Source organism: Eleutherodactylus coqui, chromosome 7, assembly GCF_035609145.1.
Source record: "Eleutherodactylus coqui strain aEleCoq1 chromosome 7, aEleCoq1.hap1, whole genome shotgun sequence".
Taxonomy (NCBI): domain Eukaryota; kingdom Metazoa; phylum Chordata; class Amphibia; order Anura; family Eleutherodactylidae; genus Eleutherodactylus; species Eleutherodactylus coqui.
This window is the reverse complement of record NC_089843.1, coordinates 218622721-218641296: the sequence shown is the minus strand read 5'-3', so window position 1 is coordinate 218641296 and position 18576 is coordinate 218622721. Positions and strand designations below refer to the sequence as shown.

Sequence of the window (18576 nt, the reverse complement as noted above, 5' to 3'; positions counted from 1 at the left end):
TGCCTATCCAAGTGATTCTGACATTGCTTTTTCGCCACATATTGTACTTTATTTAGATGGGGGGGAAAAAAGAGGTCTAGTTTTCAAAATGGGGTAACTTGTGGGGTTTTCCATCGGATATGATCCATGAAGAGAGATGAAATGTTTTTTTTTTTTAACTTTAAATGATCGCTGTTATCCATTGGTGATCAGGTGACCGGGAACCGCGGTCCCCAGTGATATATCTAGCTGGGAGCGGAAGGATTTTAAATTTCCTGGGGCGTGAGCCCTTCTGTGCAAAGAACAATGTCAGGTCTTGGAAGGACCTGATTGCCCCGGGATATTGCGGAGGACGGGGGTAAGGGTTTTTTCACCTCCCCTCACTGATCCGATCCATGAGGGGAGGTAAAACTTTTAAGTTTATTCAACTTTTTTGAACTTTTCCATGATCACCGTTCTCAATTGGATAGCGGTGATCAGGGGCCCTGGGACCGGTCATTGCGGTTCCTGCTGACATCTCCTGCCTACCTTCAGTAGCCGGAAGCCAGGAGATTTCAAATCCCTCGCGCCAAAATTGTCGTCTGCACATGCGCTGCCGTCTTTCCTTATGCGCAGAAGATGGCCAAAGATCCTTTTCGGACTAGATCGTTGCGAGACATCGTGGAGGATGGGCGTGAGTACTTTCCAGCACCCCTCATGGATGTGATCCGTGAGGAGAGCTGAAACTCTAACTTTTTTCATTTTTTGTTTACTGTTATGTAATTGATCGCTATCCATTCGATAGCGCTGATCGCATGATCGGGTGTCTGCTATCCCGGCCCGCCATGACAGCTCCAGGTTGTTCGCTACCTCCATCAGCATGGAGCTGTCACATCCACAGCCCACGAGGCTTTAATCCTCAGAGCAAGCATGTGTTTCCGTCCCTGAGAATTAAAGCGCACTTGGCTAGGACGTAAAAAGGCAATGGGGCCGTCACTAAGGGGTTAAGGCGCAAACAGGCTTAATCACTAAAGGGCTAAAGCAATTGTGCGATACAACAGTAGCTATGCTTATACATCTGCTAATATATACATCCTATAAGAAGTTCATTCTTATTGCATCGGGAAACCATCGCTTATCTTTTTGATACACATAAGCCGTACTTAAACTGCGGTTAGTAACTAATCCTGACAACCCCTGGCTCAGCAAAATCAGTAGTGCCCTAAATATTCCTTACATTCAAGTGTGACCTATAGACAAAGTTATTAAACTTAGTAACTCTTGTGATTTTATAGGCAGACAAGCTTCAAGCAATGCCAGAAGATGAGCGGCAGGCCAAGGCTGCGGCGGTCAGTGCCAGCCGACTCCTCACACAAGAAGAATTCAAGAAAATCCGTGCTGCCCAGCTGGCCAAAGAAATGAAGTCTGCCCCCGGAAAAGCGGAGAAGAGAAAAAATATTGAAATAGACAGTGATGAGGAGGAGAGGTCTGTGTTTGTCTTATTCTGACAATTCTTTCCTAGATTCTACAAATTCAGGCTTATTATAAAGGTAGAGCCTTACAGCGTTTATATCGCACCAAAGCTGTTAAAGTAGATGCAAGATATGTGTAGTGGCATAAAGCTGAGAAGCTTTTCGTGACGTCCGCATCGCATGAATGACGTGAAGCAATTTCAGAACACTGGATCTTTATGGAAAGGGAAAAAAGTCGGGGAGACAAGTTATTGTTCGTGGGAAGGTTTATACTTCGAACAGTTCTAACTTTGTTATAGAAACTTATAGACATACCGTATATACTCGAGTATAAGCCGACTTTTTCAGCACAATTTTTGTGCTGAAAAAGCCCTCCCTCGGCTTATACGCGAATGAATACGGTACCAACCCTGCTGCTTACCTATTCACCGGTCTCTCCCGTTTCGTCTGGGTGCGCCTACAGCCTCTGTGTGTGGTGGGATGATATCGCCGTTCTTCTTTTCTTCTGCATGCCGGCCGCTGCTGTGTTGTCCGTGCCAGAAGTGGTGTGTGTAGCCACCTGACGCCCCCAGTGGCTGATTAGCTGCACTCGCCACTCCGGCGGTGACAGCCTGGATTCACCCCTCCGGCGCTGCAGAGACTTCTTCCTTGGTGGCTGCGGTGAGTAAGCTTCTGTGCCGCTGCTCTATCCCCTGAGGCGTGCAGGGCCTTCCAGGTGGTGGCACTCGCATCCTGTTTCTTCCGTCGGCGCCGGCCCTGGGGGGCAGGGGGAGGCGATGATGATCATGATGCAGTTTGTGGTGGGATAGAGGGGCGCCCGACGATGCAGTTTGTGGTGGGATGGAGGGGCGCCCGACGATGCAGTTTCACCTGAGCCCCGACAGCCGCAGAGAGGTATTTTTTATTTTTTACACATTAGGGATGATTTTTAGGGAAGGGCTTATATTTAAAGCCCTTCCCCAAAAATCACTGCATGCAACCCATTGCTTTCAATGGGGCCACCTGCAGCAGCCGTGGCCCCATTAAAAGCAATGCACGGACTTCACTCGAGTATAAACCCACCCTAGGCTTATACTTGAGTCAACAAATTTTTCCAGTTTTGAGGGGTAAAACTTGGTGCCTCGTACATATGGTACTTAAATACCATGTATGTATCTGGCTATATCAGTAATACTTATGTCTCTATAAGGTCAGTTGAAAGTGTCTTTCCTCTATAGTAAATATATCTTATTTTTATGTAGACAGACCCACACACATATATATATATATATATATATATATATATATATATATATATATATATACACACACACACACACACACACACACACACACACACACACACACACACACACACACACACACACACACACACACACACACACACACACACACACACACACACACTAGTAACATCCAGCAGTTGGACTCCCATCAAACAAACATTTACAGCTATATGTATATACTGAACGCATGTGTGTAAAACCTACAATATTACTGTATTGCCTTATATTGAAAGATATATGTTCAGGAAGCCAACATGGACAGGGTGTTCGAAGAACTGAGGAGGTAGTTTTATTTTTGTATTTCTTAAAGGGGTTGTCTCGTGAAAGCAAGTGGGTGTATACACTTCTGTATGGCCATATTAATGCACTTTGTAATGTACATCGTGCATTAAATATGAGCCATACAGAAGTTATTCACTTACCTGCTCCGTTGCTGGCGTCCTCGTCACCATGGATCTGTCTAAATTCGCTGTCCTCTGGCGTTTTTAGACGCACTTGCGCAGTCCGGTCTTCTCCCTGGTGAATGGGGCCGCTCGTGCCGGAGAGCTGGTCCTCGTAGCTCCGCCCCGTCACGTGTGCCGATTCCAGCCAATCAGGAGGCTGGAATCGGCAATGGACCGCACAGAGCCCACGGCGCACCATGGGAAAAGACCCGCGGTGCATCCTCGGTGAAGATCCCGGCGGCCATCTTGGTAAAGGAAGAAAGAAGTCGCCGCAGCGCGGGGATTCGGGTAAGTAATAAGCTTTTTTTTTTTTACCCATCCCTTGGGTTTGTCTCGCGCCGAACGGGGGGCCTATTGAATAAAAAAAAAAACGTTTCGGCGTGAGACAACCCCTTTAAGGATTTTGGCATTTAAACTTGTATGTGTGCATCAAACTCGCACTTATTGGGTATTTATGCTTCTTTTGTTTTTAGCAAAGGTGAGTTGCTGTCACTCCGAGATATTGAACATTTGCACAAAAAGCCCAAGTCTGATAAAGAAACGAGGCTCGCAACCGTTATGGTGAGTTTATTACAATTTTGCTTTATTACAGTTTTGCAGCACTTTGTACATTGCTTCAGTAAAGCTCCGTTTACAACATGTCGCCGACTACATAAAATAAAAGGCTTATACTGCAGCGAACCTGCAGTATTTTACTGTGCCGATGGGCAGAGGAGGTCCGAAACTATTCTGGCACATTCAAAATTGCTGCAAAAACATTATGTTGCTATGATGTCAAGATGGAATCCTCCCGTTTACACTGAACATGACCAAGGCAATTATTAATAAAAAGCAACAAAGTATAGTATAAGCTACAGAATAATTACTTGTAGTAATAATAATAATAATCTTTATTTGTATAGCGCCAACATATCCCGCAGCGCTTACATAGACAGGGGGATACAGAAAGACAAAAGTACAAACATTACAGAACCACGGTTACATAGTAATCAATTGATGGAAACAATAGGGGTGCGGGTCCTGCTCCAACGGGCTTACATACTACAAGTAATGGGGTGATACAGAAGGTAAAGGGCTGGAGATGGGCACGGTATGGCGAGGTGGAGAGTGAGGGATGCTATATACATAGACAATGGTCAGACATTCAGCCGTGTGACGGCAGAATCGGTATGACTGCAGTGGGCAGTTGATTGGTGGCTAGCAGGGATTGCAGTCAGTAGGTCAGGGAGCATGTTATCAGGCACAGAGGGGTTCGGTTTAGGGGATGTGGTATGCCTCCCTGAAGAGGTGCGTTTTTAGAGCACGCCTGAAGTTCTGCGAGTCCTATGATGTAGACATGATTTTCATAGTCTGATATGCACTTTAATCTAGATGTACAAGGAGGAGGAGTCGCAAAGATAAAAATTGCATTGTATGTATGGCTCAAAACATCCATCCAGCTAAGCCTATTTTCCTCCACCGTTGATCCGGAGGAAGGCAGGAAACCTCAATGAGGAAAGTCAAGTTTCCTCAAATTTTAGGGAGAAAAATTCTGCCCAACTCTAAACCCGGACAGGGAGATTAAATTGCTGGAATCAACAACCGTCCTCCAATAATTCAGCGACTGTAAAGTTGTGCTCACATGGAGGAATCTGCGTCGGATATTTCCAGCACAAAGTCCCTGGCAGAAATCCTTTTGCTAAGCCCTGAATTTGCCCTATAGACTGCTATGGATCCAGGCCTTTTCAATGGGCTGATGTTTCATCAAGAAGTGACTTGTCACATGAGTTTTCAATCCACGCATGGAAAATATCTGCCCCACATGAACCATTATCCGATCCCTATTACCATTCCGATGAATGGGACGCTTAGGTGATGAGGAATCCGCAGCAAATCGTACCCTAAATTGTAATATTTTTACTTAATACAGGCATCCAGACAACTGACTTTACATATTCTTTGCTATATACTAATTTACCTGTGACAGATGGCTTTTTTTTATTAAAGGGGTTGTCCCGCGAAACAAAGTTGGGGTATACACTTCTGTATGGCCATATTAATGCACTTTGTAATGCACATCGTGCATTAAATATGAGCCATACAGAAGTTATTAACTTACCTGCTCCGTTGCTAGCGTCCTCGTCTCCATGGTGCCGTCTATTTTTCAGCGTCTAATCGCCCGATTTAGACGCTCTTGCGCAGTCCGGTCTTCTCCGTGTTGAATGGGGCTGCTCGTGATGGAGAGCTGCTCCTCGTAGCTCCGCCCCGTCACGTGTGCCGATTCCAGCCAATCAGGAGGCTGGAATCGGCAATGGACCGCACAGAAGACCTGCGGTCCACCGAGGGTGAAGATCCCGGCGGCCATCTTCGCAAGGTAAGTAAGAAGTCACCGGAGCGCGGGGATTCGGGTAAGTACTATCCGGTTTTTTTTTTTCAACACATGCATCGGGTTTGTCTCGCGCCGAACGGGGGGGGGGCTATTGAAAAAAAACAAAAAAGTTTCGGCGCAGGACAACCCCTTTAAGCACTTCATGCTTGACTGATTCACTTCACAATGGATTTCATTTACTAGGCTGGTAAGACGGACAGAAAAGAATTTGTGAGAAGGAAAACCAGAATGAACCCTCATGCCAGCACCACCAACAAGGAGAAGAAAAAGAATAAGAGCTTCATGATGATGAGATATAGCCAGAACGTCCGGGTCAAAAACAAGCGCTCATTCAGAGATAAGCAGGTAACGCTAGCTGCTCACTGAAATGGCTTGCCATGGACATACTGTAAGAGCAGATGAGGACAATCTACAGGCACTTCCACGAATGTGCAGTCCTCATTTACATACGAACATGCGTGTTCACTTCAGTAGGGGGAGAATAAGCCGCTGTATGTCACTGCTTGTTCCCGGGATACCGGGATTATTTTATTGCGCAGTAAAGCAGTAGGACTTTGCTATCATCCCCTTCGCCTCCTTGTATCTCATGTGTATGGCCAGCTTATGTAATTGCCACACATTGTAATTAGAGATGAGCGAACGTACTCGGTAAGGGCGATTTCGCAATCGAGCACCGCGATTTTCGAGTACTTCACTACTCGGGTGAAAAGTACTCGGGGGCGCTGTGGGTGAGCGGGGGGTTGCAGCGGGGAGAGGGAGAGAGAGAGAGGGCTCACCCCTGTTCCCCACTACTACCCCCCACTCCCCTCTGCAACCCCCCGCCCCACAGCGCACCGAGTAGTGAAGTACTCGAAAATCGCGGTGCTCGATTGCGAAATCGGCCTTACCGAGTACGTTCGCTCATCTCTATTTGTAATGTCTTGCCTCCTTTTTCTTAACCTCTTCCTTTTTCTTCCCTCAGATTGCTCTGCGAGACGCTCTTCTAAAGAAACGAAAACGGCTTATTAAATAACAGGACTTTCCTTTGCCTTAATGTAATCTAGTCATTCGTGTGCATGAGCCTTTGTACTAGGTGTCTTTTTGCTAAACTTTCCCAAGACCTTCAGTATGTATGTTGAAAACTCCAACAATAAAACATTATAAAGATGGGGTTTTGGAAGAAGTACGTTTGTGAACTTTACTAAGAAAAACAAATAGATTCAACGATTCTGTGATGGACTGAATATTCTCCCCTTTTCCATGAAGCCAAACTTGATGCAACTGTACCTATAAGGATTTGATGCGGTAGCGGGGGGGGCGTGGCACGGACATGGTGAAGACGCACCTTGCTGGAGCTCTGTTGTCCTGGACTTTTAGTCCTACACCAGGGCCAACTTCACTGTGCTCGATCGACCTCCACAGGAACGGTAAGGAAGCAGAGGGGTTGTGGGCCACCTCAGGTGACTTCTGGAATCTCATTGTGCCCTTATCCTCTCCCTGCAGCCTCAGGCACCCCTTTGGCGGCTTGGTCCTCTACATCCATCATGGCTGCTGCTGCTGCAGAGACAGCGTCCCCACCCAGTATTAGCAGGGAGTGCTTCCACTTCTCCACATCTCCTGATACTGGCCAGGGACAGGATTATTTTCCCTCCCACCGCTTCTCCTCAAGCACTTAGGCTAGGGTCACACAGGGCGGATTTGCCCCGGTTTTGCCGCAGCAGATCCTCCCGCGGCAAAACCACCCGCGGCCGCTAATCCCGGGATTAGCCAGCCATGTGGATGAGATTTCTCAGAAATCTCGTCCACACGGGACGGCTAATCCGCTGCGGTAAATCCGGTTGAAACCGCGGCTCGGCGGCCGCAGCCGCGGTTTCAAAAGAAGCAGCATGTCCATTCTTTGCTGCGGCCGCGCTCTCCTCTATGGGAGCGCCGGCCGCAGCACGGCCGGGCCACTTCAAAGCTGCCGCGGCTTAAACCGTGGCGGTTCTCCCAGCGGAAATCTTGCGGTTTTTGCTGCGGCCAAACTGCGAGATTTCCGACGAAAATCCGCCCTGTGTGACCCTAGCCTTACAGTAGGACTGAACTGGTCCCCAGCTCCCTCTTCCCAGTCAGAATTGCTGCCTCCATCCCGAACCAGGCATCCATTGGAGATATGTCAGACAGAACACGATGCACAGGCTGGAACTACTTTACATGCCTAGTTTAAGCAAGATGCAGAAATCCATGGACCGCTTGAGCTACAAAGTTCATCATCCAGAATTTCTGCTTTGCAGGCAAGACTCCCAGGATGCAATGCTGCGCACCATGGTTCTACACCTTGATGACAATGAAAATGGAGCATCCGATTTGAGGGTAGTGCCTTCATCTACACGCCCAGATTACCTCAAAACTACCATAGTGGGCATCTTCTATACAATACTGGTCAGCCCCCCTACAGAAAACCTCCAGATTCTTTGAGTACATAAGGCTCTGGGCACTCAGCTGCCTGAAGAATCCCACCCATACAACATGGTCTGCAGTCTCCACTACCCTCAGGGCACTACGGCCCACCTATGGCCAGATGTTTTCAAACCGCATTCTCATGATGAGATATTTACCTTGCACCTTTTATTAACCCTTTCCAATCCACTGTCTGACCTCTGAAGACATTATGATTTAAGGCTGTACAGCTCCGATGTTAGAAGACGGCCATCGGGGTTCTCTTACTGTATATTGCCAGCCTCTCTGCTGTCGGACCCTAGCCAACGTGTCACCTCATGCAGTACTGGCTTTAGCCAGCAGATAGCGCTGTTGTATAACAGAAGAACAAGAGTAAGCCCCCTAGGAAAACCAGGATACAAATTGGATTGGAAAGGGTTAAATAAAATTAAATGTAATTATAGAAGAAAAAAAAATTGGGCATGCCACGATTTAAATCTCAAAATGAAGTGAATGGGCCGGTGCAAATATGCAGTGACTACGCGGGTAACCTGCGCAATTACTGCCTGTTTGTGCACCATTTACGCGCTTAAATACGCAGCCTATTTGTGCACAAAAAAAAATATGACGAAGCCGGCAAAAACCGCAGACCTGAGCGGTTATCAGTCGTGTAAGATGCAGCGTATTGCTGGCCAGAATGCGCCAACGGCGGTATGATTGAACCCCACAGGCGGCTATTTGCTGTGCAATCGGCGGTGAGCGTCCGCAGAGGAGAGCACGTTATTGGTTCTTCCTCCACACTTGCAGAAACCAACTGCGGATAAAAGAAATCGCGACCTGCTCCGTTTTTGCGCAGATGCTACGCGGACGGTTTCCATTAAAGTCCATGGAAGCCATCCGCAATGAACGGCGCGGACAGCGCCCGGATTCCGCGTCGTCACTTGGCGATGCAGGAAACAAATCCCGGACTGTTCTATCACGCTGCGTAATCTCACATCGCAGCGCCCATTGTTTTCACTTGGGCAGGTGGTGGCATCGCGTCGTGTGACAGGTGCCCGCGGTGCCATGTGAGGTCTCCCATTGATTCCCTGCATTCCCCAAGTGATGCCAGGCTCTTTCGCCATGTAAACGCCTCCTCAGGGCTTTGACATGGAAGGCAATATGGGGGCAGGATTTACCCCCGGCGTCTGCACTGCGTACAGCATGGAGCACGCAGGCGCCGGAGGAGAGGTTGGCGGTCACAGACTGCGCAGGGAGTAGAATTGGATGTGATGTCCAGCTGGTGGCCACATAAACTGAGCATGCGTGGAGGGGCCTGTGTGCCGGCGGGGGCACCACATAGCAACACCAGGCTGCGTTGCCATTGGCAACAGTGTGACTGGAGCTGATACACTTTGTGCTCCCTGAGGTACAGCGGTCCTCCCGCCAACCGCTCCTCACAGAACCAGGAAGCACAACAGTTTGCCCGTGTGTGAGGAGAGGCTGCACCACCAGCAGGAGCAGCCCAGCCCGGCCCCGCGGCCGCCTCCTCCTCCCGCCCCGGGGGCATATTAGCAGGTTACGCTTAAGTTAAGCAGCGCTGCTGATTAGAGCCACCTGATTGGCTCTTCGGCACCACGTGACTACACAGCGTGCACGCGCATTGCCTTCAGCAGCCGTACACTACGCTTAAGCAGCACGGGTGTAGGGTTAGTTTTGGTGTTTAGGGTTGGGGTTAGGGTTAGGTAATCCTAACCCTAACCCCGTGCTGCTTAACTGTAGTGTACGGCTGCTGAAGGCAATGCGCGTGCACGCTGTGTAGTCACGTGGTGCCGAAGAGCCAATCAGGTGGCTCTAATCAGCAGTGCTGCTTAACCTAAGCGTAAACTGCTAGTATGCGCCCCGTGCCCGCACCACCCCGTGCCCGCACCACCCCGTGCCCGCACCACCCCGTGCCCCGCCCCCACAGGCTCGCTACGGCTTCTCCCGCCCCAACAGCGGTAGTCCAGTCCCCACAGGCTCTGCTGAGCCGCCCTCCTCCCGCCCCGGGGCCGCACCAGCCAGTCCCCTCCGGCCCCCCGCGGCGTGCTGTGACAGATGAGCCTCCTGCCATGTTGTGGCCGCTGCTGCTCTTGGTGGCCCCCTGCCTGCCGCAGGACTATGAGCCGCCGCGGTATACGGTGAGCCTGGAGCTGCCGCCGGAGCGGCGCTGGGAGCCGGTGCTGAGGCACTACAACTCCTCCGAGGTCCGCGAGGCCATTGACTTTGTGTTCAGGTAGGTAGTGGTCGGGCCGTGTTCACACGGGTCGTGTAATAAGGCTACATTCACGCGGGCGCCATATCAGCCGGGAGACCGCCAGCAAAACTCAGACCGTGTTTCATATTCGCGCGTTTCGTGTTCCTCGCTCCAGCGGACGGCGCTGACACGTTTTCAGCGTCTCTATGGACGTGCCGTGTTTGTGCGATTCCTCGTGAGCGTCCATTATTTCAGATGTGATCGCCTCACCCTTGTGGAAGCCGCGCCGGTACGGGAAAATGCAAAAACGTACGTCGCATCCAGAACCGCACGTTTACAAGCGCAGTATCGGTCTGACTTTGTCGCACACCTGTGTGAATGCCGCCATCAGGAAGCCTCGTGGGCGCCAGCGCAATTCTGCAGTGTTTTTGCGCTATGAACAAAGCTTTTTTTGCGCGAATATTGGCGTATTTTACCGTACTTCCTCCATCCGCAGGGAACGTTCTGCACGCGGCAAACAAGACGCAGCGGCTGGTCCCAGATGTGTTCTCTGCGCAGGTTTCCTCCCGCGTCTCCTTCGTACAGCGCCGTTGCGCTTCCCCATTGACTTCTATGGGGAACTTTGGCGCGCAAATACGCAGAAAAATCAATGATCTAACTTTTTTTGTGCAAAATACGAAAGTGTCCGACATGATTGAAATCAATGGGTTTTTTTCATAGCGTATTGCGTGCGCAGATACGTCCGTGGGAAGCGCCCGTACGTGCTGCGAGGTGCAGCTTAGCGTGTATTCGCACGTTTCATGCTCCTTCCCTTAGCGAGTATCGGCGGCGGTCACGCGTGTTTACTGACTTTTTCACATGATGCTGCGGGATTGACGACGCGCGGCACATTCTGTCTTTCTGCGTGACCTCGCATCGCCGGGAGAAACGCCGCCATCCTCTGCCGCAGCTGTATTATACGCAATGAATAAACGCAAGCGTAACGGCGAGGATCTACGGATTTGACTTGCGCCGATGTACAGTATATTATTACACGCGCTCGTAAAACGCTATTCAAACACGTGTAAGCCCGACCCCATGCTGCGTTTCATCATTCGGAGTCTTAAGGCCCATTTACACTGAACGCGTGTCGGGCAGACGCGGCCAGCAGGGGGCGGGGCAGTGAAGAACGTTTCTCTCCTCTCGCTCCCCCGCCCTTCTCCATTGAGATACACAGCGGCCGTTCACTACTGAACAGCAGCTGGTTAAACTGAACAGTGATAAGATAAGCCAGGAGTCACACAACTCGGTTGCACTTCGGGATCCTCGTTTATTGCGGATCTCCAAGCGGCGACCAAAATGGTCGTCAATGGGACGAAAAAAGTATCCTTTGGCTCCTAAAATTTTAGATTTAGGAGTCAATGGTGCCCAAGTGACCCCTGCAGCCCGCATTAACTAGAAAGCATCGGTGGTGATTGCAGTCATTTTGGTTCCTGCAGCTTCCGGTTCCTACCGTGTCTAAGATGCTCTCTGTGGGGCCATATTCACACGGGCAGAGAATCCCGGCCCAATATCGCGCTGGTCAGCGTGCGTCTTACCTGCGGATGCCAGTGTTTCCCATTAATTTCAGAGCCTCACATCACCCTCGTATGCGGTTTGTTTGCCTGTCCCATTGAAAACAAAGTGCGATGCGTTCCCGAGGGGTGCGAAAAAAATAGGACGCGCAGCGATTTTATACCTCGCAGCATCGCTTACGTGTGTAACCGCATTATAAAGAACGGCATTCATATTTGCGCGTCTCGCAATGCACAAAACTCGTGTGAATGTAGCCCAATTATACTTGTAGCCAGGATGACCATCCAGCAGACTACTGCCCATTGACGTGAATGAAGGCGGAGCGGCCGAGGGCCGTGCCGGCCGGCCACATTGACAGTAAACAGGAGTCTCTTCAGCATTGAGCGGCTCCTGTTCACACGGCCTCAGAGCTGATTGGTCGTTAGTTCTGCTATAAACCAAGTGACTCTGAGGAACGAGCGGCAGCCGCACGTTCACGGGGTGATCACACTGTTTCCGTGTACACGTACCCATTATAGTCCATAGGGTTGGCTGTCCGGCGGATGACGGCTCCGGCGCTGCCATGTCGTTCGCTTGTTTCTATGACGGAGCAGAACGATGGAAATCACTAATTCGGGTGTGGAAGTGGCCCGATCTGCATTGATTCGTCCCATCGCTATGGCTGCCGCATTCACACGCTGTCTGGACAGCAGGGCAGCTTATCTGCTGCAGGACTGTGGATTCATGTGTATTTCTGTTTTACAGGACATCCTTACCGAAATGGGTACATGCCATCATCCGTCCACTGGCAGAGGCAGAACTGGCTTTTCTCGTACGTGAACCATACGCCGGAGAGATAAAGGGCATTGCCAGGACACTCGGCGTTAACATTGGAGATGTAGTAGCCTTAAACCTTTGCTATGAAGCCACCGCGTAAGTCCCTTATAAACCCCTGCAGAAATAGAGTATGTGCATCTGAGATGGCACCGTATGATTAAACACAATGTGAACAGAAACAGAATGGAAGCAAACAGAAGACTTTCCATTTCCTTTTTTTTTTTTTTTTTTTTTTTTGAAACCTCATTGAAATCAATGGAGAAAAAACTGATCCGTTGTTTTTTTTCCATTTAATTTCAGTTTCTCTTCTCCAAAAATGGAGCAGAGAGCCAGAAGCCGCGAACTGACCCTAATGCAGGCATGAGAGCAGGCTTAGAAAAGATGGCATATGTAGTTTGTCCATGTACTGTATACTAGAGAGCCCGATGGCTGAGGGGCTGCATGGTGGCAACATCACAGAAGGCATTAGAATCTTATGGACTCCAGACTGCTAAACTGCAAAATGCAGAAGCTGTAGGCAGAACCACAAGGTCAGGAGAGGTTTTCAGCCTTGTTGCAAACAGTTAAAGGGATTGTCCTATTTTTTTTCTCTTTAACCCCTTAATGACACAGCCTATTTTGGGCTTAAAGGGGTTGTCTCACGCCGAAACGGGTTTTGTTTTTTTTCAATAGGCCCCCCGTTCGGTGCAAGACAAACCCAATGCATGTGTTAAAAAAAAAACCGTTTAGTACTTACCAGAATCCCCGTGCTGCGGTGACTTCTTACTTACCTTACTAAGATGGCCGCCGGGATCTTCACCCACGATGCACCGCGGGTCTTCTCCCATGGTGCACCGTGGGCTCTGTGCGGTCCATTGCCGATTCCAGCCTCCTGATTGGCTGGAATCGGCACATGTGACGGGGCGGAGCTACGAGGACCAGCTCTCCGGCACGAGCGGCCCCATTCACCAGGGAGAAGACCGGACTGCGCAAGCGCGTCTAATCGGGCGATTAGACGCTGAAATTAGACGGCACCATGGAGACGGGGACGCCAGCAACGGAGCAGGTAAGTGAATAACTTCTGTATGGCTCATAATTAATGCACAATGTACATTACAAAGTGCATTAATATGGCCATACAGAAGTGCTGAACCCCACTTGATTTCATGAGACAACCCCTTTAAGGACGCAACGATTTTTTTATTTTTCCGTCGACGCGGCCGTATAAGGGTTTGGTTTTTTGTGTGGCAAACTGTAGTTTTTATTGGTACCATTTTTGGGTACATAGACTATATTGTAAAACTTTTATTATTATTTTTTTATAATCGCAGGGAGAGAAAACGCATCAATTCTGCCATAGATTTTTGGTTGATTTTTTTTCTAAAGCGTTAATTATGCAGCATAAATGACACAATAGTTTTTTTTCTGCAGGACGGTACGATTACAACGGTACCAACATTCTTCTTATTTTTTTAGGTTTTTTCACATTTCTGCAATAAAAACCTTTTTTTTTTTTCTAAATCTCTGCATTCAAAGTCTTATACCGTATATACTCGAGTATAAGCCGAGTCAATACATTTACCACAAAAAACTGGTAAAACTTATTGACTGGAGTATAAGCCGAGCTATACTAGAGTATATACTAGGTAAAAACAATGCAATACTCACCTCCCAGCCGGCGTCTGTGTCCCCAGCGCGCTAATCTCCCTGGCGGTGTAGCAACCTGCTTCAGACTTCTCGCTGTCATCTCTCTGCTCGGTTTTCAAATCCCTTGCCGTCAGCGCTGTGTAAGTAAGCGCTGTGATTGGATTGAGTGCCAGCCAATCACAGCCGGCAGGGAAATTCAAAGCTGAGCAGGGAAATCACAGAGGGGAGAATTCTTAAACAGCTTGCCGCACCGCCGGGGAGACCATTGCGCTTGGGACACAGACGCAGGTGAGTATTGGGGGGGGGGGGGGGGGGGGGGTAGATGGGGGTTATTTTTGTTTGTTTTTTTTTCTTTTTTAACCTCCCTCTTTTCACGGACGGAGCTCTGTGAGGGCTTATTTTTTGCAAGATGAGCTGTAGTTTTTATTGGCACCATTTTGGGGTACATACAGCTTTTTTGGATCATTTTTATTGTGGTTTTTTTGGGAGGCAAAATGCTAAAAATTTGCATTTTGCCTCAGTTTTTTAGCGTTCTTTTAATGCTTTTTGCCGTGCAGGATAAAAAGCATGTTCAACTTATTGAACGTGTCGTTACGGACACGATGATACCAAATATGTGTTTGGTTTTTTTAATGCTAATATGAGGGAAAGCACAAAGTTTGTTGTTTTTTTTTTGTTTTGTTTTTACATTTTTATTTTTTGTACATTATTTTGATCTTTTTTTTTTTTACACCATTTGTGTCCCTCTGGGGGACTTGCAGCACAGCACCGATGATCACTATGATAAGGCATTGCAGGACTCCTGGACATCTACACCCTTTATAAACTATGAAATAGTGGAGGTAGCCAGTTTTCGCCACGTTGACACTGAGGGATTCCTTCGATCCATCCAGCGTAGTGCTATGAAAAGTACCTCTCAAAAATATTCTACTAGGATGCTACCAAATCTCCTCGAGTATCCCAAAGAGGCACACCTCTGGGGTTGTGGGGACGGGTGTTTCCAAAACCCCTGAGAGGAGATCCGTGACCTCTCCCCAGAAGTCTCGAATAACTGGGCACTCCCAGAACATGTGCCCAAAATCAGCAGTGTCATATGGGCATCTAATGCATTTGGGTGATGAAGTTCTGCCCATTCTCTGCAGCTTCACTGGGGTAAGGTAGCACTGATGTATAATACACAACTGTATCGGCTTGTTATTAGCCGCAGGAGAAACGAGTAGAGGGGAGGCTAGTAGATCTTGACAGGATTCTTCTGTCATAGTTGGTATCGGTGTTTTCCATTTCAGCAGGGCCGGGGGAGTATTGTGAGAGGTCTTTGCTGCGATTAGAAAGGGGGTACAATGTGGATATGAGGCCCTGTGGTCCTTGGGAGCATAGTATACCCATCGGGGGAGGGGGGGGTAGTGTGATATAGCGGGTCCAAGAGATGGGAATTGTGTCTACAGTGCATGTCTGATTTGTAGAAATCTAAAAAATTGGGCAAGTGGTAATTCATATTTACCTTGTAGTTGTTCAAAGGAGGAGAAAATATTAGATGTGTACAGATCACCCAGACTTAGGCCGCCTGCACACGGGCGGAAATCCCGCGGCGGGATTTCCGCCACTGAAAGTTTGCATAGGAGTGCATTACAATACGCACTCCTATGCAGACGGCCGCGCAAACAAACCGCGGCATGTCCTATTTTTGTGCGGGGCACGCACTCACCCGGCCACCGGCTACGGTCTGCGCATGCGCCGGCTGCGCCACAGCCGGCACATGAAAGAGCCGGGGCCGCCGGGCGTGGGTGAGTACGCGCTCGTCCCTGCAGGCTCTCGGGTCGGGTCCCACGGCGAGAATTCTCGCTGCCGGATCCGACCCGCTCGTCTGCAGGCGGCCTTAGTATTTCTTATTTCTCCCACTCAGACGTCCTGTAAGGGAACCAGCTCCGTCAAAGCAGGGTTATGCCATAAGGGGGTATCAGCCATTGTATCTGAAAATGTATGAACTGATTTAGATTGTCTCCATATATTAGAGGCCGGTTTATGTATTGAGAGCAGTTTACAAGTTAATGAGCAGAGATTCCAACCCAGGCCACAAATTGGGGATTTTTAGGTAGTGAGCCAAGTGTGACTCCGAATTGGGGAGCGGGTCATCTCCCAGCCAGCATTTTAGGTAGACCACTTGGCTAGCTACATAATATAGGAATAAGGCTGCCTGTCCACCGGCGATTGTTCATTGCGTTACCTGTGGCAATAACCCAGCCGCGGGTAACGCGGTGAATGTGCTTTCCATAGCGTTGCTATTGGGAGGAGCAGGCGCGGCGTCCACGAGCGGAGAACGATAACGATTCTCTGCTCTAGGGATCTAAATCGCGGCATGCCGTGATTCTCCGCGGTGAGCCTATCTGTCAGATACGCTCACCGCTGAGACCGGTCAGCGCTCCGCCCTGCTCCCCCATGGCGGATTATCGCTGGCAATATTCCGCAGCGACCGTGGACAGGGGGCCTAAATCCGAGAGAGCAGCCCCAGCTTGCTGCCTTGGTCTCTGGAGAGTGGAGATTTTACATTTCGGACGGGAACTTCCCCATATAAAAGATGTCATGAGCGAGCCCATCGAGCTGAAAGGAGAGGCATTTTTACTATCCGCTGGGATTAAAGCCCAGGACCAAGCGCTGAAAATTTACTGTGCTTGGTCCTTAATGGGTTAAAGAAAAAAAATATGTTGGGCAACTCCTTTTATTGTTTCTATTCACTGACAGTAAGAAGTGATATTAACCCCTTCATGACACGGCCTATTTTGGGATTAAGGAAGCAACGATTTTTGGCGGATTTTTTTTCTCCATTTTTCAAAAGCCGTAACGTTTTTATTTTTCCGTCGACGCGGCCGTTTAAGGGCTTGTTTTTTGCGTAGCGAAACGTAGTTTTTGATGGCGCCATTTTTGGGTACATTGACTATATTGTAAAACTTTTATTATTCTTTTTATGATAACAGGGAGAGAAAACGCATCAATTTTGCCATAGGTTTTTTTTTTACAGCGTTAATCATGCACCATAAATGACACAATATAGTTTTTCTGCGGGTCGGTACGGTTACAACGATACCGAAATTCTTATATTTTTTTTAGGCTTTTCTGCAATAAAAACCCATTTTTTGAATTTTTTTTTCTAAATCGCTGCATTCAAAGTCCTGTAACTTTTTTTTTTTTCTATGTACGGAGCTCTGTGACGGCTTATTTTTTTGCGTGACGAGCTGTAGTTTTTATTGGTACCATTTTGGGGTACATATGGCTTTTTTATCACTTTTATTGCATTCTTTGGGAGGCAAAAAGCTAAAAATTAACATTTTGCCTCAGAGTTTTAGCGTTTTTCTTTATGCTTTTTGCCGTGCAGGATAAAACGCATGTGAAACTTATTGTACACATCCTTATGGACGTGACAATACCAAATATGTGGGATTTAATTTTTTTTTACATTTTTATGCTAATATGAGAAAAAGCACCCAAAAAGGGTTTTTTTACATTTTTATTTTTTGTACATTATTTTTTTTTTTTTTTTTTTTTTTACACCATCTATGTCCCTCTGGGGGACTTACACCATATCACCGATGATTGCTGTGCTAAGGCATTGCGGGACTTCTCTCCTGCTATGCCTTATTGCTTATTACAGCGATCATAGGCAATGGCAATACAGAATGCTGTTATCTGGCGTCCTGTTGCCATGGCAACCAGCCGGGCTCTCTGCGATTATATCGCGAGAGCCCGACAACGTCACCTCTGTGAACCCTTCCCATGCCACGATCTACATAGATTGCGGCAGGGAAGGACTTAACAACGAGGGGGGGGGGCGCATCTCCGATGCACCTCAACTGTTGCAGCGGGAGGCCGGCTAACACTGACAGCCGGCTACTGCTGCCAGACAGCGCGAGATTGCTTATGATCTTGCGCTATCCCCAGGACGTAAGTTTATGCCCTGTTGCGGGAAGTACCCCGCTGCCAGGACGTAAACGTACGCCCTGGAGCGGGAAGGGGTTAAAAACAAATGGGACAAGTATAATCTATAACTCCACAAGCCTTTTCACGACTGTTCAACCCAATAAAAGAGGAAGCATGCAGTATGTTGTTTTGGGGTTTTTTTTGTAAAAGGGATGTAAAACCACAGAATTTCATTCTACACCGAACATCTTAGAAATCGTGACATTTGGTCAACAGAGTTGTTTAAAAAAAATGTATACATTTGTATATTCGCATAATACTCTATGGGAACCTCAAAGTATATATTGGTAACCAGGGCCCCAGAGCGGTCCTATTTTATTACTTTTTAAGGCATAGTTTAGGTATGCCCCAACTCCAGTCCTCAGGGACCCCAACAGGTCATGTTTTCAGGACTTCCTCCATATTGCACAGGTGATGTAATTATGGTCGGTGCCTCAGACATTGCTACAGGTGTTCTTACCATGGGATA

At 48.3% G+C, this 18576-nt stretch overlaps 2 protein-coding genes across 4 annotated transcripts in view; both read left to right on the top strand.

Moving 5' to 3' along the window:
• SDAD1 (SDA1 domain containing 1) overlaps positions 1–6677 on the top strand; it is a 43989-nt gene extending 37312 nt beyond the window's left edge. The window contains exons 19-22 of the mRNA XM_066574403.1: positions 1254–1444; positions 3633–3720; positions 5711–5872; positions 6489–6677. Coding sequence (XP_066430500.1) covers positions 1254–1444; positions 3633–3720; positions 5711–5872; positions 6489–6539 — 492 coding nt within the window. The 3' untranslated portion in view covers positions 6540–6677. The remainder of the gene's footprint in view (positions 1–1253; positions 1445–3632; positions 3721–5710; positions 5873–6488) is intronic.
• Positions 6678–9890: 3213 nt separating this feature from the next.
• Positions 9891–18576, top strand: part of NAAA (N-acylethanolamine acid amidase) — a 46402-nt gene continuing 37716 nt past the window's right edge. The window contains exons 1-2 of one of the 3 annotated variants that reach the window (XM_066574401.1): positions 9891–10178; positions 12438–12605. In XM_066574401.1, coding sequence (XP_066430498.1) covers positions 10015–10178; positions 12438–12605 — 332 coding nt within the window. In that variant the 5' untranslated portion in view covers positions 9891–10014. The remainder of the gene's footprint in view (positions 10179–12437; positions 12606–18576) is intronic. The other 2 variants (XR_010785861.1, XM_066574402.1) reach the window with 2 other exon arrangements.